The following is a 23,573-nucleotide window of genomic DNA, read 5'->3' as shown; positions in this document are numbered from 1 at the left end:
CCGACTCGTCGAGTTGCCAGGGCAAATCATCGAGTCCCCCTCCCTGTTTGCTTATTATGATAATCCATCGAATGCAGGGACTCCAGGGCTTAGATCTGAAACCCTAAGGTGTCTAGAAGGATAAAGTTTCCAACTTTACCTTCCAGAACCACTCCAAATGCTCTAAGTCCTTTATCAAAGGTTGGAAAGCTCTAAAGCTTAGCCATTTGGTCCAAGACTCTAGGGATCTGGAATCCTTCCTTTCCAGAAAAGTTTCTAGTCCCCAAAACGTTTCGAAGATGGAGGCTTTATGGACATATATGTCCTTAAGTCAAAATGGCCAAAAAGGGGAAAACACACTAAAAACCCTTGTATGGCATCCTTGCATGACCAAAAGCTAGATCTAGCCCACCTTGGGACTATTTTTCCCTGAAGATCCATAAAGTTGCAAACTTTATGAATCTCATGCATGCAATCAACAAGAATAATGGGAAATGAAGGGTAAACTCAAGATTTAGCCATTTTCAAAGATAAAAATCAAGTCTTGAAGACTTACAACAATCCACAAGATGATCAAGCTCAAGAGTGAGGGTTTGGTTTGCTGTATCTCCTCCTTCTTCTTACTATCTCCTCCTTCTTAAGCTCCACAAGTCACTCTTAGCTCACAAAATGGAAGAGAATGGGGATTAGGGTTTAGGACAGACGTTTTAGGGTTTGGAGGCTGATGAAAGGTTAGCCTCAAGGTCCTTAAGGAGATTATATAGGGTGCAAACCCTAAAAAATAGGGTTTCTCTTTCCAGCTCCTACTCGTCGAGTCGGGCCTTCCGACTCGTCGAGTAGGACCTAACTTCTGCGTCCTCTTGATAGAATCCACTCGACGAGCCGGGGCTCCCAACTCGTCGAGTCCCAGTATCAAAACCCTAAAATTTTGAAAATTACATTAATACCTGGAACAGGTGTTACACCTGGCAGCGATGGACTTCGTGCCTATTCCTTAGGACAATCCTTAGGAATGTATGATTGAAGAATAGATAATTCTTAGGGTAGATCCTTAAGAATAAAGAAGATAATGGGGATGGGAAGTTGGGTTAATTGTTTGATGATGAAACATAATAACTATATTATTGTGGGTTGAAAACCCTATGTACTCACCAGGTTTCCCAACCTGACCCACTCAGTTTATTTTTATCACAAGTATTGATGTGAAGATACATTACATTGAGAGATTAAAGGAGATGTAAATCATTAGTATAAATGAGTGTAAGGTCTGTTTATGCTTATGTTTCTGTATTGACGATAATATCCCAATTTTTTAATATAAATAAAACACATTTCTTCGGAAATGATTTGATAATATATTTATCATGTTTTTCTGGGAACAATTTCCATATTATCATTCTTCAAAAAGGATACTCTGATTTTTAAATAAATATAAATATTTTTTTTTAAAATGACCGTGAATTTGGGGATGTCACAATGTATGCGTGACTCTCGCATGTGTTATGTGATGGTATGCTTACCGGGCAAAGCCCGATGCCAGGCGGGGCCTGATGAGTACATTATATGCTAGTTATCAGTATGTGTTTTTATGCTTGCCGGGCGGGGCTCGATAACTGTATGGTATGCTATTGTCTTTGTGATTATCGCACCTGTTCGTATGATTATATGTTTGTATGATTATATGTGTACCGGGCGGGGCCCAATGCCAGGTGGGGCCTGATGACTGACATATCTGTATACCGAGCGGGGCTCGATGCCGGGCAAGACCCGATGCCGGGAGAGGCCCGATGAAGGGCGGGGGCCCAGTATGTGATTATTATGTATGGTATGTGGTATTTTGGGGAACTCACTAAGCTTTGTGCTTACGGTTTTTATGGTTATGGTTTCAGGTACTTCAGGTTCGAGAGGGAAGGGTCTAGCTTGATCGCAGCGCATCTACCCATGTTTATGCATTATGATGATTTTGGGATTGTACTCTGATAATTGTTTTCTTATAAAGTACTTGAATATTTAGAAAAAAAAAATATTGAATGTTAACTTAAAGACAATTGGTGTTTTAACTGTATTAAAAATGAAATTTTTACCTCATAGTTTTGGGACGTTACAAGAAAAAGAAAATCTGAAAAATGTATGTCCTTCAAGAATTCAGATCGTTGGAAAAATCATGTTTGGTTGGAGAAGATAACCAGAGACTCGTTGGAGCTCTCAAGGACGCCGAATACCGGCTAAACCTGGCCGGTCATAATGGTATTCCGTGAACAAGGTAGTTAAACAAGTTTAATGATCATGTGTACCAAAAAATATTAATGACTAAATATGTAGACGGGATAAAATTTATTACATGTATAAGTCACTAACCCTTAATAACACAATGAAATAACACAATGAAGATGAGCAATGTAAGCAATAAATAAAGAAAATCAACCAAATGAATCTAGATCAAATGTGATGAGTATACGAAAGTATGATGCGTGTTGTTTTGGTGTTCAAATATTTTGTAGATTGCAAGTATAAGAATATGCATAATCATTTATAAACCATAGATAAATATCCGAGTATATAGAATAATTTGTGGAGCCTACTCCTCACTCCTTAGCGATGGATTTGCATATAATTTGAGAACGACTTGTTTGACCCCCTGATTTTGAAGCCTTTTAATTATTCGTTTTCATTTGATGGTGTCGGTTTCATGAAAAAAGAATGTCACTTATTTGATTTCGATAGAAATGAAGATATAACTCGTAAAATAGAGAACGTATACGAAAGAGAGATGTAAAAATGGACCAATTGGAAGTGCCATGAAATAGTATGAGCATTTAAAAAATGGCTTTTCTGTATATTTTTTAAAGCAAGAAAATGTTGTGAAATGCTTTTACTTTGTTGCTCTGTTTTCCACTCATTGGATGTGCTCATTGGACGTGGGTTTTGCCTTTCTTATTTCATTTACTATAATATTAGCACCCACAATAATCACCTTTTGTTGGTTAGATTCTATCCATCTTTTCTTTAAAGTTGAAATTCCTTTCTTTTCGAAATTTCTTTTTTCAACTTAAACTACCACTAATAATTGAATACATGTCAATGAGAAAAAAACAGTCATCCCTTTGATATTCCTAAGCAATGTTCGAATTTATTTTCTTATTTTAAAGCAACTTTGTTTTGGTATTGTTATCATGAGTATTGAAAATGTGTCTTTCCCCATTGAGGGTTTAAATCTCGTGATACAAAAAATATATAGATTTAGAAATATAATTGATGGTATGTGAATTACCTGTTCTAAGAAAAGGTATATAATTAACAACGTGGTCGACTGTTCTAGAATTGAGAATTTCTACCATGTGAAAAGGTATAATTCTTTTGATAAAAAATTAGGAGATTGTTTAAAAAAGAATGGTCCTTTCCCTTTTTTCCTTACAGGGTAAGATAGCGTACAAATTGGAATACAAGATCTTGGTCCATTTTCTTTTTGTATAATTAGAAAAATAATCCCCTACGAGAATAAAGGATGCACCTCAATCCCCATACCGTATATTAATATGTGCAAAATCTATAGATTCCTACTATATGAGCCAAGTTATGCGCATCCGTATATTAAACTACTTAATACAACAATATATGGATACAAAATATACAGATACAATCATTCTAAATTCTATAAGATCCAATATGTGTTAGGTAACATTAAACAATAATAGGCAATATTGCTTAATATGGTTTAGTTTAAATTAGTTTACTATAAAACTAAGTGTTAAGCCCGTGTATTACACGGGTTGATTAAAAAATATTAAATATTAAAGTGTAACATTAAATATTTTTTAAAATAAAATTTTGAAATAATAAATAAGGAAGAAATATATTCATTGCAATTTATGTCACATTTATTAAAATAAATATTTTACATATATAAGTATAATAATAAGTATTATGTGACATTTTAATTTTAAAATTTGAAAAAATACAGAAAATGACATGTGGATATTATTTATTCTAAAAATACTACAAAATGACAAGTATCGAGACTCATAAGAGATTGACATTTTGGCAAAATGAATCTTCATTTATTAGAGTAAATAGTAATAAGTAATATTTAACAATAATACAACAAAATAGTATTTTAGTTCACATGAGAAGGAAGTACCTAAAAAAATAGGAGGTCGTGGAGATTTAGAATCACGATAGTTTGGTGGACATGTGTGGCAAAATCTAGCTTCTAGCTCGAAGCTGAAAGTTGTAATTTTGTTTGTGCATAAATATTAAGCAAAAGCAGTTTTTAACTTTTAAATATGTAAATTACATAAAACCAAAAGTTAAAAGCTACATGAATCGCTTTTGGATTATTACATTTTTTTAATAAAAGTTAAGAGTTCTTACTGTCGAACGAAAATTTTTTTGAACTATTTTCTTAAAAGCCAAAAGCTTCATGTTGAACACGCCTAAGAGCATATTTGAAAAAGCTAGTTGAAAGCTGATAGTTGATAGCTAGAAATTGAAAGTTATAGCATTTATTTTTGTTAAGTGTTCGGCAAAATAAGTTGTTAACTTTTAAAAGGTGTAAAAATAGATAAGAATCAAAAGCTAAAAGCTTCCAAAACCTACTTTAAATAGCTTTTGGATTTAATTTTTTTTTTAGAATAAAAGCTAAAAACTCCTAATTCCGATCAATTTTCTTTTTGAGTTTTAAAAAAAAAACTAAAAGTTAAAGGTTTCCAAAAATTTCGAAGACTCTGTCTCCAATGCAAGATTTTTTTTATATACTTTTTTAATATTTTCTTGATCACTAAACATCATTAGAGAGAATATGTTTTTTTATTGTTCGTTTAATATATATTGAATGATCAATATATATACTATAATGGTTTGTTAATTTTAACATGTTTCTCTTTAATAATAGTTTGTTTTACCTCCTTAATTTAATTTTAGTTTTAAATAAATTTTATTTCTTTACTACATTCTATTAAATGTTACAACAATTTATATATTACAAACCATAGTAAAGTTTAAAACAACTAATTAGATGAAGGTGTTTTATGAAACATTTTAGATAGATGCGTATCATTTAGTTAAACTCATAAAAAAATATTATAAAGATTAAACATTAGAGATCTAATTTTATTATATGTCAAAACTAATGGGATGTTCTGATGACAATAACTTTAAGTTATAACATATGTTTACCATTAGAGATATTCTACTTGTAGTTAATATACTAAGTTCCTTGCAACCGATTCAGCTTCTTGGGTTGTTGCTCAATTTTTACGGACTTAGTCTCCCTTCTTTTAAGTACTAGCTTCCTTGTAGTATTTACTTGTTTACCTTTGCTCTTTTAAATTTTATTGTTTGTACTAACATATACCTCATTTTTTTTTTGTTCCATTCCATCTATGAAAGATGTCTCCATACCCTCCGGTAGAAGTATGAAAAAAGTCTTCATACCCTCACCCTCATGTGGATGCAGAGGCGATGCCACATTAGAGTCAAGGGTGTCCATGGACACCCTTAATTTTAGAGTTTTTTATATGGATTATATGATAATTTTTATATGGACACCAAAACCATCAGTAACCACCACTGGCAAATTTGGATTTTCCTCCTCTATCTTCACTCCTGAACCTCTAGAACTCAACCCCTGCTACCAGAACCACTCTCTCGCTTCTCTTCACTCCGCTCTCTCGCTAAAAACTATTGTCGTCACCATCTAAACTGTCTTCCACCCCTCTTGGCTATATAAGCCTATTCATCTCTTTCTTGAACTAGATCTGTTTGGTGATGGTCGATGGTAATGTTGGTGGTTTCCGAGTGGCGGTGGTAGCGATAAATCTAAATTCGATGGTGGCAGCAGATCTAAATCTAGTGGTGGTGGCTTCAGGATTTTGGTGTCGTCGGAGATGGTGGTGATAGTGTGTGGTGTTCGCCGACGTTCTAGTATCTTCGGAGTTAAACAAATATAGTAAATTAATATGAACTATATACGATATTAGTGTGTAAAAGACATTTATTGAAAACAGTGATATTCAACACTTAGAAATTGACATTTCGGACATAAGTAGAGATATTTTTTCAAAAAAAAAAGGTAAAAAACCAAAAAATTATCCTGGAATTTGAAGATAAAACTCGGAAATCGGAATGAAGCAAAAAACTATTCTATGAAGAAAAAAATAGTCTGAAATAAGACATTTAAGAGATTTTGATTATTACTATTAAAATACTACTAGTAATTTGTATGTCAATTTCCCTTTTTTGTTATCTGAGTTGTTTAATTTCATATATATATATATATATATATATATATATATATATATATATATATATATATATATATATATATATATATATATATATATATATATATATATATAGAGGCTTAGGTTATTCTATTCAAACTAAGTATTGTGTTATTGTATGCATAATTGTGGGCCAATCATTTTACTTAATTTTGGAAAGTGAATAATACATATTATTAAATTAAATATAATTAAAAAATACCAACTAATTTCATTCTAAGGGTATTTTAGTCAGTTAACATAAATTTAAAAAAGGAAAATTCCATATTTGAAGGAAAATAGATTCTATTAATTTTAAAAATCTGATTGTGTGGATGATAATTCTCCTAATTCGAAAATTCTGACGGAATATGTTTATCAATATATTGAAAAGTAACAAATATGATTGAACCATACAAGAATTACACATTCTGACATAATATATATTTTGATTTAATGAACTTCTTGAAGAATAACAAAATTTTGGATACAAGTTAAAAAAAATTTCATTACATTCTTAGAAAAGAAAAAAAAATTATATACTATTCTATGCGAATGTTACACTTATTAATAACACAAAAAACATAATATATGAATCATTCTAGCAGAATATACTATTACATATATATTTTTTCATTACATTGTATATTATTCTGGTAGAATAATCCATTCTTTTTGGAAGATTGGTGGTCATTGTTCATCTTCATCCCATACAATGTCCATCTTCAATATTCTATTCTCACATAATCAGAATTCAAGATTCCATTCCAGTAGAATGTTGTAAGTTTCATATGTACCATATTTTGCTTTGATATCTCTCGTTTCATACCTACAAAAATAATGGTATTCAACACGTGATCATTACAAACCAACAATATAAGATAAAATTCAAGCATAAAGAAGCAAACCAAAATAAAGTCACGGAAAACCCATTAAAGAGAAATGGATTCGTGATTCCATTCCAACAGAATTAGAATTCATGATTCCATTCCAACAGAATTGAATTCGTGATTCCATTCAAATGATCAAGAAAATTGAAAACCAAATGTAACGCAATCTTATAGTCTGAATTCGTGATTTTTGTCTAATGAAGTTTTGTGCTTTAATGATTCAAAAAAATACAAGAAACGGGAAAATCACCTTAGCAAGGGATATATCTTCGTCCTTGGACCGAAAAGATATTTCTTGCTTAAATCTTTCCTTTGCAACATTCTTTCTTCAAGAACAATTGAAAAGATTGGACTGAATCCCTAAAATAAACAGCAACAGGCTGTTGTTTATTTCCAGAACCGGGGGGTCTACCCGTTGGTCTCTTCCCTGAAGATGGTGCCGGAGATGAGAAGTCATTGGATTGTCTCTGAAGCAGCAGGCTGTTGTTTATTCCCTCTTACACATTTCATCGAACACCTATTACACATAGCCAAACATCCAATTTAAAACTTCAATTGAAGCGTAAAGAACATCTAAACAAATAACATTATAAGACTGAAAACGAAGGGAGAGCGGATACGTGCAATGCAGGTGTACTGTTTCCCTCTCAAAGTCGTCCAATCTCTCTGCGTGGGTCATTCTTTTCAAGTGGTTGTGTGTAATTTCTTCCTTGAATATACATGTTGTTTTGCTTGATTTCGTAGGACAACCTTGCGGTGGAAGGAGTAAATACAGACTCATATGGAATCAAGATTGGAACAAATGGTCTCACCTGCGAATTTAATCAGGATTCGAAGGCTGTATCGGAATTACTTTGAAGACCTGTTCGCAATGGGTATTTAAAATCATCGAGTAGTCAGAACTCAAACTTGGAATCGAACTCAGTTTTCTGATCGAAAATGGCTTTGTATTTGGAATCTTGTAGCCAAGTGGTCTCGCAATCGGTGCTTAAGAAATCGGAACATATGAAATCTGAATTCGGAATATGATTGTGTACCCGTTCGCAATTGGATGTCAAAGTTGAAAGTCAAAATTGAGTTTTTGAGAATGTTTCACATGCGAACGATCGCACCACCATTTTCGGCTTGGACTGCCACCGAACATCTTCCAGGGGTTGCTGTCACTTCGATCGAATCAACTCTCGCACCCATCACTTTTTCTTACATGGAAATCTCAATCGACAAAAGAAATGAGGGATGAAGACGACGACCTGTTGTATATAAGAAAAGAAATTAGGTTAAAAGTGAAAGATAGCGTGATTACAGGCACTATTTGTGGAAGCTATTTATCAAATTACTAAAATACCCCTGTTTATTTATTTAATTAATTGGATTTTTATTTAATTTTGATTGGCTCATATTTATGCATACAATAACACAATAAATACTTTAAACACCTGAACCTATATATATATATATATATATATATATATATATATATATATATATATATATATATATATATATATATATATATAGAAAATCACGTGGGATGTTTGAACAGTAACTTTTTAACATTCACATTTCGACCCTATAGTTTTCTTTCCTTCACAGAATTGCCATAGGAGTTTAGGACTTTTGGTTTCTGCCACCACTTTTTAGGGGGTTTCACAATTTTCATCCTTCAACTTTTACACTTGCAATCTCCATCCACAAAAGTATGTTCAATTGTCAATTTAGTCCCTGTCTTTTCCAATATTGTTATATTTCGATACTTTTTCCAACATTGTTCTATTTCGATATTTTTTTGCACAATTTTTTGTGGTTATTACACATTTTGTCATTCCTTGGTCAATGGGTAGTCGACCCTATTGTAAAGTCTTGGATTTTGTCGGTTTTACATGTTTTTTTAAACTATCACTTCGAGTTATTTTTTTAGAAAACTCTAAATTATTTCTAACCCATGCGAAGCATGGGCTCTTTCCTAGTATATATTAAATCACAAGGATCTTAGCGACAGTAATTTTTTAGCCTTTAGGTTTTTGCCATAAATCTTTGGTGTATTTGACACTTTTCGTCCCTAAAGTCAAAACTTTTATATTTTTGTGTTTTGATTAAGTTTTTATGCCTTTAGGTTTTTGCCACAAATCTTTAGTGGCTTTGACACTTTTAGTCCTTGCAGTCAAAAGTTTTACATTTTGGTGTTTTTGCCACAAATCTTTAATGAATTTGACACTTTTCGTCCTTGTACTCAAAAGTTTTACATTTTGACATAAAAAACCTCTTTTTGAATTTTGCCACCATATTTTCCCAACTTTGGCAACTTTAACATTATTGCCACAACATTTTTGAATTTTCTCCACCAGTGTCCCTTCTTTTGGTTGTACACTTTTGACATCTAATTTTAGGGGCTCTCGATTTTCTCTCCTATTTGTGGTGATTTACAATTTCAACACATATCTTTTAAAGTTTGCCGATTTTTTCCATATTACCCCAAAAACGGCGTAGCCACGGGTTCTTTACTGGTTAGTATTAATTTTGCATGTTGCTACATCAAGTGGAACGTACATTTAATCAATGGAAGGTGCATGTTGCTACATGCACCGCCTATATCTTACCCTTCTTTTATCCTACTCTTATGAGAATTTGATATTTTTATTTATATCGACATATTGTTACTGTTGATACTTCATATGTTCAAACACGCTAGCTAAGCTATAAAGCAAATATTTGACTTGTATGCAAATAAAACCAAACAAATATCTATTTATAAAAAGGACCTTCGAAATCCTGCTATGCGTTTACATCCTCTTTTTTATGTACTTTTTTGATCTATGGTCTTAAGTTGTAAACAACAACCTCAAATGTTATACAAGCTGTCTAAGAAAGATGCCGATATGGATATTTGATATATACTAATAATACTATCATCACTTTACCGCAACGACGGAACCAATTAGTTGGTAGGAGTGGCACGTGCTACCCCTCATTGTCTCCCGACATATGTTCAAATTTTGGATTACTTTTATATTCATATACTGCAATGCTAAATTAAATGGTGCTTCTGTCTTAAATAAAAAGCCCAAAATTCTAAACAACTTCCAAATAATTAAAGGCCCACGAAATGAAGGAAGTAGCTCAAATTAGGCATGCACAAAAAAACCGGTTCAAGATCCGAACCGGTCAAAGAACCGGTAAACCGGTTTACGCTGAACCGGTCCACAGTGAACCGAACCGGTTTGAGAACCGAACCACCAGTTTACACCCGTTCGAGATTTTAGTCGTTGAAACCGGTTTAGAACCGGTTTATATCGTGTGAACCGGTTTGGAACCGGTATGGAACCAAACCGAACCGGTTTAGAACCGATTGAACCGGTTTAGAACCGGTGTAACCGGTTTAGATAGGTTCGACTAATTTTTTGAGTGAACCGGTTTGAACCGAACCGGTTTGAGGCTGAACCGGTTTTGCTTGGCTAGGGAGTGAACTGAACCGGTTTAAAGAACCGGTTCGGTTTGAAAAATGAACCGGTTTGTGCATGCCTAGCTCAAATGTGTACGCAAAACTCTAATATTAACGTAGCCAACAACAATATTTCAGCAAAGCAAAAGGAAAAAAGGAAAACTGGGTTTCCTTTCTCCTACCCCTTGCTTCGTGACAAGGCATATACAACACAAATGATCTTTGACATTTTGGTTTTTTCCACCGGTAGCAACCGCAACCATTGAAATATGTTTTTCCGCAATTAAGCTTTTAAAGACCGACTTGCATAATAAAATGGATAATGATTTTATGAATGATGCTTTGATTTGTTGTGTAGAAAGGAAGCACTTATGGATGTTAAGATTGAACGAGTGCTGAAACGCTTTTCAAAAATGAGTAAACGAAGATGTCAACTTTAAAATATAAGATTTTTGCACTAGTTTGTTGTATCTAATTAATCGTAATTTTTAAAAATTATCTTATTACTTTTTATCGGGAATTTTTGGTGCTACCCCTTGCAAAAGTTTCTGGTTCCCCCTACCATATTCCTTCTTTGCATGAAAGATCTTCTGTGTGGTACTTACTAATTTCAATTAGCTCCCTCAATTATTCAGTATAATCAAATTGCCCCCTCAAGAAAGCATAACTTAACTTTTCAAAATCTCATTAGGAAACTGAAAGTTCTGCTATTAAGTATCTAAGCATAACCATGTCCTATCACGAGGTATATGGTAATACTGAACCAAAAAGATGACCAAATGGTGAAATGGTAATATTAATATCAAGAATATATAACAAATTAAGATCAGTGTGGAGGTTATGTTTTGCTAATCTCATGTTGGAAGTTAGGTAATCTAACAAAAAACCCTAATGATATCAAGAATGTAAATCTTGAAGCCGTGACACGAACATTATTGTGGGGGGGACTAAAGGTGTGGAAAGTGAAAAGCTCAGAGATTCCATTGACAGAATCTATCCTTTACACCCTATTTTGTCTGCTTATATGATGCCTATGGGAAACTTCGCGTAGGGAAGAAACTCTCGAGGTTTATGGATGGAGGATGAGAGGACCATGGCCAAATACACTCATGGTTTTATTCTTGACATGTGGTTTGATCGATAAGAGGACCACTAAATCACCTTCCAGTCCCTGCAGCCCCATCTTTCTTTCTCTTTTTTGATCTTTCTTTCATTTGCATGTTTACAAGACCAGGACTTCATTAAGAAAGAGTTCTAATTCAAAATATTTACATATAGGTATGAAAATGGTTACATCTTATTTACTGAAGTCATCTCAAAAGCTCAACAGTATGCTACCAAAATCGAATTGAGCATGAACATTCATATCTTCTTTTAGGCTAAAAGGGTCAAAGATTTCCTAGAGGTAATGAACCGACATTTGAGGTCAAATGGTTTACTTACCGAACAGATAACATCCTACATTACACGACCTAGTTAACTCGAATTCAAGGCTTATAGAGCCTAAAATTTATGCAAAGCTTAGTGAAAAAGAAAAATTGAACCTAATGATTAATATTGTAAGCACATTTTTATTGTTTTTACAGAAACCATAATAAATTCTCAAATTAATAACCGATTATATGCACGAAGACTTGTGACATTTTATCAAATAAGAACCGAGATCAAAAGACATTTAAGTAATATTGATTCATTGAATGTCTCTTAGTGAGAAATGGTGGCTCATAGAAGCGATGATGAAGAAAGAATTCATTCTTCAACCTTTATTAGGGGAGAAATGTATTTGGATTGTAAACACCCTCGTATTTGAAATACTTGATTTTTTTTGTTTTCTTTTAAATTATTAAATGATGTTTGGGACCAAATTCCACATTTGAGTTTTAAAAACATATAAAAACGATTTCTCGGAAACTAACAATTTTTTTAAGCCCATACGAGGGGCGTTACAGAAGCATTCTTGATGGGCTGCTAATGATTCATGAATTATATTCATGAGTGGATGAGCCAAGAAAATGTTTTTTTTTTTTTTTTTCTTAAAGGTAGATTTTTACAAAGAGTTTGATTCGTTAAATTGAAACTTCTTGGACACTATAATGGAACAAGTGAACTTTGATGTTAAATGGAGGAGTTGGACAATGAGTTGTCTTTCATTGGATCCTGTTTTGATTTTAGTCAATGGCTATCCAACAGAGGCATTTGACATCCATAGGGGTAAGACTAGGTGACCCCTTATCCCTTTCTTTTCATTATTGCAATGAAAGGACTATATATGATGATGAAAGCAACTATCATCACTCACTTTTTCAGAGATATCTCCCCCTAAAAAATGGCCCTTTATTGCAACATCGGGTGTACACGGATGACGTTATGTTCATTGGTGAGTGGTGTTTGGTCAACATGATTAACCTTACTCGTCTACTTCGTTGCTTTCATATCGTTTTCGGTGTCAAGATTTGAATAAAGCAAACTGTACTGTGTTAGGATGGAAATTTGGAAATTGGTAAACCTTGTGAGTTTTATTAAACGTGAGAAACTTATTTATTACTTATTTACCCGATAAGAGATTTGATTGTTTATATAATCCAAATCAAAGTTAAGTGAAAAACTTATCTTTTGGTGGGAGACTCACACATGTTAGTTCGGTTTTGTGAAGCCCCCACTTTATTACTTTTCACTTTTCATGGCCTCTAAAAGGCTCATTGAGGCTCTTAAAGGATTAAGGAGATTTTTTTTTGGGGAAGTGAAAAAAAAAAAAAAAATCACGTAATTTAGTCTTAAATTTTATGACCGTGTCAAGTGATAGATAAGTGTGAAGTAGACACCAAGTCTTGATTTATTTAAAGTCAAACAAATAGCCGTATATAAATTTTCCCAAATGTCACTAAGGACGAGTTTTGCAAAAATAGCTGTTAGCTGAAAGCGGGTAGTTAATAGCATGTAGCGGAAAGTTGTAGCTTTTATTTGTTATATGAGTGTTTGGCAAAAGTAGCCGGTAGCTTTTGAAATATATAAAATTACATAAAAGAACAATTGATTAAAAATAAATAAATATATAAATATATTTTTAAAGATAATTATGGAAATTGATTTCAGTAGCGTTTTGTTAAACGGTACATGAAGTAGCTTTTAAATTTAGAGCGTTTTGTTTAAATTAAAAGCTAAACACTCGTACTGCCAAACGAAGCTTTTTGTTTAAACTATAGCGTTTTGTTAAAAACTAAAAGCTAGAAGCTCCCAAACGCTTCGTGCCAAACATGCCCTAACTCGTCAGAAACAAAAACACTCCATATTTGGTAATCGCAAGCTTTAAAACTTATATCATTTATCCTTTCAAATATATAATCAAAAGAAAAAGAAAAAAAGAAAAAACACAACAATATTTTACTACTACATACATTTACCATTCCAAGAAGAAGCAAAAAAATTATAAGTTATAACCTCGAAAACTCCACCTAAATCTGCTGGTTCCATATACAAACCTCCAAATTCAATTCCCCAGACGAATTCAAATACCCAAACGGAACCAAAAGAAAATCCGCAGGTGGAATCCCATCAACCCGACCCGGTAAATTCTGGGTATACGACTTCAATCTCAAAGAACTTCCACCTCTTTCTGACACAAGATAATATAAAAACCGCTCATCCGAATCATTGGGCCCAATTCCAGTAATTGTAACAGTGTGCCCAATATTTTCAGTCCCTTTATTTAGTAAAAAAAGAAGCCCATCTTCTTCTGCTTGTAGTACAAGAAAGGTTTCATGCATTCCCAATGACACTGGTAATGGGCAATTGTAGCGGAATCGGCGTCCCGAATCCCAATGTTTTGTGCTGAAGTGGTCGGATAGGTTTTCGTATTGCCCATTGAAAGTGCAGTTTGGAACAGGGCATTGGTTTTGATCGTATGCGATTCCGATTCCGATTCCGTTGTTTTGATCGTAATCCATTGTATTATTGTTATTATTATTATGATTGACACTCACATTCACATTGTTGTTGTATCCGAAACCTTCAATTTTTGTTGGTAGTGTAATTTGGTCCTTGTAATTCATCACCACGCTTACGCCTCCACCTCCCTACGTTAATTTAATGTACACATGTTTTAATATTATTATTATTAATTTATTATAATAGTTTGGTAGCTAAATTGATAAAGTTACCAGGTGTTGGTGTTCTTCCTGTGGGGCCACACTACGTGGGGCCAGGCTACGATAAGCTCTATGATTATCTGGGAGAGTATCAACATGCACCCCAAGACCCCTCTCCTTACAAATCACCTGCACAATAACATAATAAAGCCACTATATTTGGGCACTTTTCCAGCCAACTTATCAAAGAAAACAAAATATAAAGAATTTTGTAGTTAGACAATTATATAATTCCTAATGTGGAACTAACTACATTTGTAAACATAAATCTTACCTCTCCAGATCCATAACCACCAAGCTCTTTCTCTTGTTTTTCTCTCTCAGAAATGTTTTCTTCTGTCCATGAAGATAAACATGGAACAACAACCGGGCCCAGCTCTCCAGGGACTCCAATTGCAACACTCTCATAGTAAAAAAGCTGTCAAATATCAACATCAACAACCCAAAAAGAAAAAAAGCAAATCTTTAATCATTAAAAAAACAAACAAACAAAATCTTGTTTACCTGAAGAAACAAAAGACACCCACCAACTGCACGTTGTTTTCCTTGGCGAAAACGTGCAACCTCCCTAACTAACTTATCAAGCAAGAATTTTGCCCAATTGTATTCATGAATAGAATCCATATCTGTCAAAAAATGAAGAAAAGAAGGGCTAACATCCAGTCTTGCAGTAGGGCACAACAAAGTGCCCAAAACATATAAAAGAAACGCCCTTTTGAAGTCCTCTCCTGCTTCTTGTTCACCCAATTTTTCTTCCAAGAAACGGACAGAAATACCCCTATTAGAAGCATTGTACCTTAGGCGTAAATCTGCTACCACATCATCAGAGCCTGAACTCACCACATCTTTCCCACTTGCTGACAAACCCATTACAAGCTCCACATCAACAGGGGACAAAGGAATTCGTTTTCCACAAATCTCTAAGCTTCTTCTAATGGTGTTAAATCTTTCTAATAACCAAAGACATAAACTTCTGCGTAAAGTTCTACATTTTAGGTCAAGAAGACTACCAAATCCCATGGATTTCACAGCTTCCTTTTGTTCGGGTGTGAATTGTTTTATCACATTCACTAAACGACCAGGGGAACACCTTGTCACTAGATTGGCCTGTAAGAATAAAGATAAGTAGGTTGATTAATAAAGAGTTTGGTGACAAATTATTATTATGTAAAAAGAAAATGTTAACCTGTTTTCTTGGTTTTGGTTCACGAGCAGGTGTGGAACTCAAGTAGTCATCCCATACTTCACGAGCACGTTTAGTGTAAATTTCTTTCTCTTCAAGGCTCATTACTTTCCAAGCATTTGAGGCTGCTTTTGTTGCCTAAAAGATGATAGATTGATTATATATTAAGATTCTTTGAACTTATGTTTTATGTGTAGATGGTTGAATCAAGATTCAAGACTAAAGTGCTTACAACTTTTAGACCAGAGGATTCGGGGTGGGAAGCACTGTACTCCTTGATGAAATCACGGCTAGAATGGTGTTTACATTTGAATATGTTAATATGAGATGATGTAAGAGAAAGAGTATCAGGTGTGTGATAGGTTTTGCATTACCTAAAATGGACCCAAGAGCAAGCTGGACGGGGTGTATGACCTTTTTTATTCTTCTTCTTTCTGCTACTACTCCCTTCAAGCTCGTTATTTGTTATTTCTTTTCTCTTGCTCCCCATTGAATCTTCATCACTTAGCACCTGACACATAGAGAGAGCAGAAAAAAGGTTAAATGAAGCAAAGGTTTTAGACTCATAGAGATGTTAAATTACTAAGAAAGCACCAAACAATTCATTGGGCATACAAATGTCGAGGCTTTCTGTTGGCATCCCCTTAACCTAGGTTGTCCAATACTGTAGACGTGCATTCGCTATCATAATCAAAACACTTTAAACTCCAATTGAATCAAGAAAGACACCCCAAATTTGACACCAGAATAACACTAATTTCATACTTAAATAGAATAATCAAATCATAAACTGTGCCACTCGTCATAATTCGATCAAAAAGTCTGCATTAAACTAATGTGAATTACAGGTTATAGAAAAAACTGTTAAGAAGGGAATTTATACCAGTGGTGAGATGTCAGCTCTGTCGAAATCAGGACTATCAGCAGCCATGTATATACAAGAGTATATGTTAGTTAGGGTTGTGAAAAGGGCCAAAGGGGGCAGCTTCAAATCATTCTTATTTTTCTAGGGTTACGATCCTGATCGAGTGAGTTGGCTAATAGGCGGGATTTTGCCGATGATCAGGGGAAGGATAAGAGGAATGAAGGAGCATTTGGCGTCCGACGACAACGGATTTTGATGAGTTTCGGCTTCCGATTGGGTTCATTAGCAACTGCTTAGCGCTTTGCCCTTTTGTATTTGTGTAACTTTTCTCTATGCATTTTTGCCATTTCCTACCCTCTTTTATCGCATCTTTCACTTTAGTTGCCTATCTTCTAAATTACTTCTAAAATTAGTCATAGTGTGAGGCTATGATGTCATCTAAAACGATATATTTATTATCTCATTTTATCTACGTGTGCGAAATTCGAATGTCTTAAGACCTGCTTGGTTTCCTAATTGCAAAGTCATATTTCTTCGGGAAAATGACTTATATGGGTAACTATGTTTCAAAATTGTTCAAAAAATACAATTTAAGTTTGGTGAGTTCAAAAAACACCATCCAAGTAAAGCATTTGTATAAAAAACACCAACGAAATATATTCTTTGTTCAAATTTAGCCATGTGGTAACCGGCAATTACCGTAAAAAATAAGTAAAGGAAAAAAAAACAAGAGGAAATGACTCAAAGAGGTAACTATGTTTCAAAATCGTTCAAAAAACACCATCCAAGTTTGGTATGTTCAAAAAACACCATCCAAGTAAACTTTTTGTACAAAAAACACCAACAAACTATATGTTTTGTTCAAATATTACCCACCGGTAACTGGCTCTTACAGGTTAAATGATGACTTGGCTTAACTATTATGACATGACATAATAATTATTGACAAAACAATAAATGATATATTCCTCCTTTAAAACTCGATTTAGGGTTTCTTCATTAACAAATGACTTCTTCTTCTCCTATGATTGCTCTTCTTCTTCTAAAGTGATGATCTCGAACTCAAGTCCAAAACTCTAATCCTTGACTTAAGGCAAAAAAGGCTCCTTTACGCCTGCCTTAATGGGCCTCCCTCCCCCTAAGGCCCAAATCCATAAAAAGCCCCAAAAGGCATCCAAGCCCAACCATAAGGCCTCTAAGGCCCAATATGGCCCAAGAACCCCCAACATGGCCTTAAGCCCAAAAAATGACTTGCTACAATCATGTGGGCCTGAGGCCTAACTTAAACAGGTCCATGCATACGCTCAACATATGCTGAAGCCTCTACGATTGGGATGTCGAGCCAGTACGCCCGGTGTACTCCTAGCGTACTCGACTAGGGTCAAGAACCGCAAATCTTCCAAAGGCCATAACTTCTTCATTCTAAGTCCAATTTCATCATTCTTTATATCCAGGGGTAAAGGAGCCCTTTTTGCCTTAAGTCAAGAATTGGAGTTTTGGACTTGAGTTCGAGATCATCACTTTAGAAGAAGAAGAGCAATCATAGGAGAAGAAGTACTAATTCGTTCATGAAGAAACCCTAAATCAATTTTTAAAGGAGGTATATATCATTTATTGATTTGTCAATAATTATTTTTCCATGTCATAATAGTTAAGTCAAGTCATCATTTAACCTGTAAGAGCTAGTTACCGGTGGGTAATATTTGAACAAAAAATATAGTTTGTTGGTGTTTTTGTACAAAAAGTTTACTTAGATGGTGTTTTTTGAACATACCAAACTTGGATGATGTTTTTTGAACAATTTTGAAACATAGTTACCTCTTTGAGTCATTTCCTCTTGTTTTTTTTCCTTTACTTATTTTTTACCGGTAATTGCCAGTTAGCACAAGGTCAAATTTGAACAAAAAATGTAGTTCATTGGTGTTTTTTGTACAAATTCTTTACTTGGATGGTGTTTTTTGCACACACCAAACTTAAATGGTATTTTTTGAACGATTTTAAAACATAGTTACCCATATAAGTCATTTTCCCTATTTCTTCCTACCTATTACTTACCTCGAACTTCTAGTTGGCTATAAGATGAATCTAATTAAAAATTTAACTCCAATTGTTGAAAAACTATTGAAAAGTAATTTTACAAACGCTCCTTATGCAAAGCTTGCTCCCTCTCCATTGGTGATACTTACTCTTGTCGAAGCGGTTCTTCGAATCCTCCTTTTATACTACTTTTCTTTATTTAAAGCTCATAAAAAAAATACTATTTTGAGTATTAGGGGGAGAATTATTTGTGGTAGCAATCAAACCTCCAAAAAGATATGTTTTGGTGTCGTGTAACAAATTTATAAACAATAAAAATGGTCTTGATGTTGATAGCTTAAGGCCAACCAACTTTGTAGTCTTGTTAAATAGTGGTTAAGGTAAAATAAAAATCGCTTTTATATCTTTGTTATTTAACCTATCCATAAAACTAGTGGTCATGATAACTGTTCTCTTACCAAGAAAAGTATATTTAGCACTTGGAAGTGCATCGTGAAAAATGAAAAAGATTTGAATGTATAATATCCCAAAAATCAATGTCAAATTTTTATTTTTAAAATCATTCCAAAAATTAATAAATTTTACAAAACAGGTTTCCAAATGTCATGTAACGCCCGTAGATTCGGGCTACTCAATTTAGAGATATATAAGTATTAAAAATTAGTTTTTGATGGAAGATTATTTAGGAGGATTAATCTTAACCAAATTTTAGTATATGTTACAAGGGTTCCGTACATATAAATAACGCCGAAATCCGAGTTATAACGAAGAAGTTATGGCCCGTCGAAGTTTCGCGGCAAAACCAGCACGGCACCGGGAAACGTAAATAATGAATTTACAATAGAGGACTTTTGGCCTTAGTAATCTAAACGAAAGTCGTAAAATATGTTAAACTGAGAGCGTCCATTAAAAGAACGCCCAAATATGACTTCGTATGAGGAAGTTATGATTTTTCTAATATTCGGCATAACAATGCACGGCCCGAAACTCGAATTTTAGTTCGAGCGATTTTTGGCCTACGTGACCTAAATAAGATTCGAAGATCTCATTAATAGGAACTCAACGGTAAAAAGACAGACGAAAACGGAGTCCGTATGAAGGAGTTACGAATTTTACGCGGACATTTAACAGTATAATCTCCTCGTACTGTTAAATTTAAAATCGGCCAAGAATTAGCCGACGGAGTCAAAATGAAAGTTGTAGATATTATTTTTACCTACGTGTGGATATAAAGAACGTCGAAAACGGAGCTCGTATACGAAAGTTATGAATTTTTAAAAATCGGCTGATTTCCACCCTGTGTACGATGCCACGTTTCAGCACCAGGCTGTGCCTGGCTGTAGCCAGCTGGCTCACGACGTGAATATCAAGAAATTCACGACGTGAATCTTCCTTCAGCCCCCTATAAATAGAGGTGTCGGGTTCCATTCATTCTCACACCTTCCCATCTTCTCATTCTCTCTCTAGAGTCTCTCTCTAAGCCCCCTAACCCCTCCCTAAGCCTAGGTAAACCCCCTAGCACCCAAAGGAAGCCCCAAGGCTCCCGGATTCCCGAGAAAAAAGGGTCTTTCGGCTCGGGAACGCGGCTCCAGCGAAGCTCGGTTTTCGAGAAAACCCGCTGTAAGTGAGCTATGCCTACCCTATCTTTAGTATAGCTTATGTTTTAATATAGTAATGTTATTAGGACCTTATAATAATTAGTTGGGCTATTATTATGAGTTATATAAGAGTCGTTATAATATATTTTTAACCACTCGCGGTACAAGGAATCTGGTTTAAAAGGTCGCATAGGGTTGTTGGATTTCAGAAGTGCTATTTGCCAAAATGGTCCTGCCCTCCGGTGTTTTATGTCTGGCCTTGTCTGTACATAGTGGGTGAAGAGTATTGTTTAACGCTTATATAATAGTAATAATAGCTAGACTATTAATTAGTCTCGGTGAATGTTAGACTAAACCCTAGTGGTAATGATACTAGGTTCTGTCAAAGGAAATTGTTTTAAGAGTAACGAAGCGCTGTCTGAGTTCGAAATCACCACCTTAACAGGTGAGTGCATAGTTACTTTCATCTTACACATAGATATGAAGTATTTTATATAAATTACGTGCTACGTGTGCATATTATCTGTATACTTGCTATCTATGTTGGATGAACGATTTTATACATGTTTTAAATGATTTAAACTGTATATGTATTTTATATCTACAAAATGTGTTGGGTAAAACATGGGTAGATGTAATAGTTGCTGTGTGACAAAATAATGAGAGGCCTCGTTATAAATGTTATTGATGATCCAGTCATCTAGCGGAGTATAGATGACGACCACAGACTATTCTAGACAGTCTAGTGCAACGCTAGCAGGCTCGCAACCTGTAGATGTTTATTTGAATTGTGTGCTCACCAGCAGTACTCCATCCCCCACATGGTTGCCTTATTTGACATGAATTGCTGAGGAACCCCCGAAGCATGTGTTGTCACCCCGATGAAAGTCCTTAGACTAGGTCCCTTGTGTTAGACGTTTTTAGGGACGTAAAGTGAGGATAACGGGAAGGAGTAATCGGGTTTGATTGGTTTGATAAAGTTAATAAACTTATTTATTGTGGGTTGAAACCCCTATGTGCTCACCAGGCTCCCAAGCCTGACCCACTCAGTTTCTTGTATTATAGGTAGTGGCGCATGAGCATAGATGTTTGGATGAGAGACATTAATGGATTGTAGGCCTGTAAATATGAAATAATGTAGTAAGGCTTACATTGTAATGTTTATGCTTTTGCTCTGTATCGAACATGACATCCCGAGGTTTTTAATGAAATACATTTCTTCGGATATGCTTTGATAAATCTTTATCATATTTTATTTTGGGAACAAATTACTCAACACTTTTATTTAAAATGTTACTCTGATTTTTAAACAAAGCATAAGCAAAATCGGTCTTTTCTTGCCTTGAAAATGGGGTTGTCACAGTTGGTATCAAAGCATTAGTTTAAGCGAACTAGGAATTCGTAGGATTTCTAGACTTAAACTTAGAATGCTAAGCGATGATTTCGAGGTGAGTGCCTACTATATTATAGACACGAGCACTAGCTTATTTAGGGGACAATGCCTAACATGATTGTATGTGCTAAATGATTTATGTTATGCATTATATGATCGGATCTATGGTCTGTTACCGACCGGATCTGGAAACTTTAGGTGTTAAGATTTCTAATCGTTTAATTACGGTATTAGAACTGGCATGTAACTTTTCGGAGTAATAGGGAGATTTACACGTCGATCGTAAATAAAATCTTTCCTATCTTAATTCTCGTCATTACACATCGGACGTCTGATTTGGTGTATAGATCGAAATGGCAAGAACCCGAAGTGGATTCGGGAACGCGAATGAAAACAGGAATCAACCACCAGTGATTGAACAAATACCTGTGGTAGTAGCCGCTCCTTAGCCAATCACGATGGCCGGAGTGCAAGCAATGATCCAGATGATGTTGGATCGTCAAATGGAGGAAACAAGACGTTTACTTCAACAGAATCAGGATGGACCCACGATGCCTGTTGAACAGCCCGAATTGAATGATGGGCAGTCTGAAGAGGGAAACTACAACAGGACCGTTGGTCAAGCTAATCCGTCGGTGAGGAACAACCAAGATGACGGAGTCGAGAGGAATGGATGCAAGTATAAAGACTTTCTAACTTGCAAGCCATCGACTTTCACTGGAAAGGAAGATCCGATCGGAGTTACGGATTGGATCTCGGAGATGGAGTTGGCCTTCATGACGTGTGGTTGCAGAGGCAAGTTACAGACCACCTTCGCAGTGCGTCAGTTCCGAGGAGGCGATGTTCGTTGGTGGAACACCCTGGGGAAGACTCTAAGCCCCAATGAGCCCCTACAACTAACGTGGGCAGAGTTTTTGGTGCAATTCAAGCGCAAGTACTGCTTAGCCCAAAACCTGCTCGAGCTAGAGAACCAATTCCTGACCTTGAAGAAAGGAAGCATGTCAATTGATGAATACACCAACAACTTCACAGAGAAGATGGAGTTCGCCTTGCGTCTTGTTCTAGATGAGCTGACGAAAATCGACAAGTACGTAAAGGGACTTCCATGGGAGTACGCGGTGCCAATGCGTCAGGCACCTACTCTGGAGGCAGCTATCTGGGCTGCCAAGTCTGTTGAGGAAAGGATCAAGGGAAGAGTCGCCAACAAGATTGAGGTTGGCGAAAAAAGAAAGTTAGAGGGGTCTACGAGGCCCACTAAGAAGATCAAGTTTGGTTCAAAGGAGTTTAGCGGAGGAGGAAATGAAGCGAAATGGTGCGAGAAGTGCAAGAAGAAGCACTTCGGGAAATGTAGCGAGGAAGTGACCTGCTACAAGTGTGGGAAGACCGGGCATTACGCCAACGAGTGCACCGCCAACAAAAGGGTGTGTTATGAATGTCGTGAAGAAGGGCACGTTGCTAAGGATTTCCCGAAGAAGAAAAAGGCGGCAAGACCAAACATTCCACCGAAACCGAAGGCAAGAGCGTTCCATATGATCCTTGACGAAGCAGATGGCAATGAAAGGGATCAGGAATGAGGATCTATGAAGTAGTCGTGTAGATAGTACCACGTGGTGTAGCCTATTAGAGGCATAGTATAGGTTGAACTTGAACACCTATGTAATCGTTTCAAGGAATAATATAAAACCTTCGTTTTGTTATCTGGTGTGTTAAGTTCTTATGTGATTTTTTTGTATAGTTACTTGGAAAAACTACGAGACAATACTTCGGACGAGTATGAGTAGGTA

General features: G+C 35.2%; 1 protein-coding gene across 1 annotated transcript; it reads right to left on the bottom strand.

Annotated features, from left to right (window-relative positions):
- Positions 1–13,857: 13,857 nt before the first annotated feature.
- LOC145160227 (uncharacterized) lies at positions 13,858–17,062 on the bottom strand. The gene is made up of 8 exons (XM_079079343.1): positions 16,780–17,062; positions 16,271–16,407; positions 16,129–16,186; positions 15,900–16,034; positions 15,218–15,820; positions 14,988–15,131; positions 14,726–14,842; positions 13,858–14,641 (listed from the first exon to the last, which is right to left on the bottom strand). The coding sequence occupies exons 1-8, from the start codon at positions 16,825–16,827 to the stop codon at positions 14,021–14,023; spliced, it is 1,863 nt and encodes a 620-aa protein (XP_078935469.1). The 5' UTR covers positions 16,828–17,062; the 3' UTR covers positions 13,858–14,020.
- Positions 17,063–23,573: the final 6,511 nt, after the last annotated feature.

This window comes from Lactuca virosa, chromosome 2 (assembly GCF_052849685.1).
Source record: "Lactuca virosa cultivar CGN04683 chromosome 2, Lactuca_virosa_CGN04683_v6, whole genome shotgun sequence".
NCBI classification, from domain to species: Eukaryota; Viridiplantae; Streptophyta; class Magnoliopsida; order Asterales; family Asteraceae; genus Lactuca; species Lactuca virosa.
The sequence above is the reverse complement of the archived record's forward strand: the minus strand, read 5'-3'. Positions and strand labels throughout refer to the sequence as shown.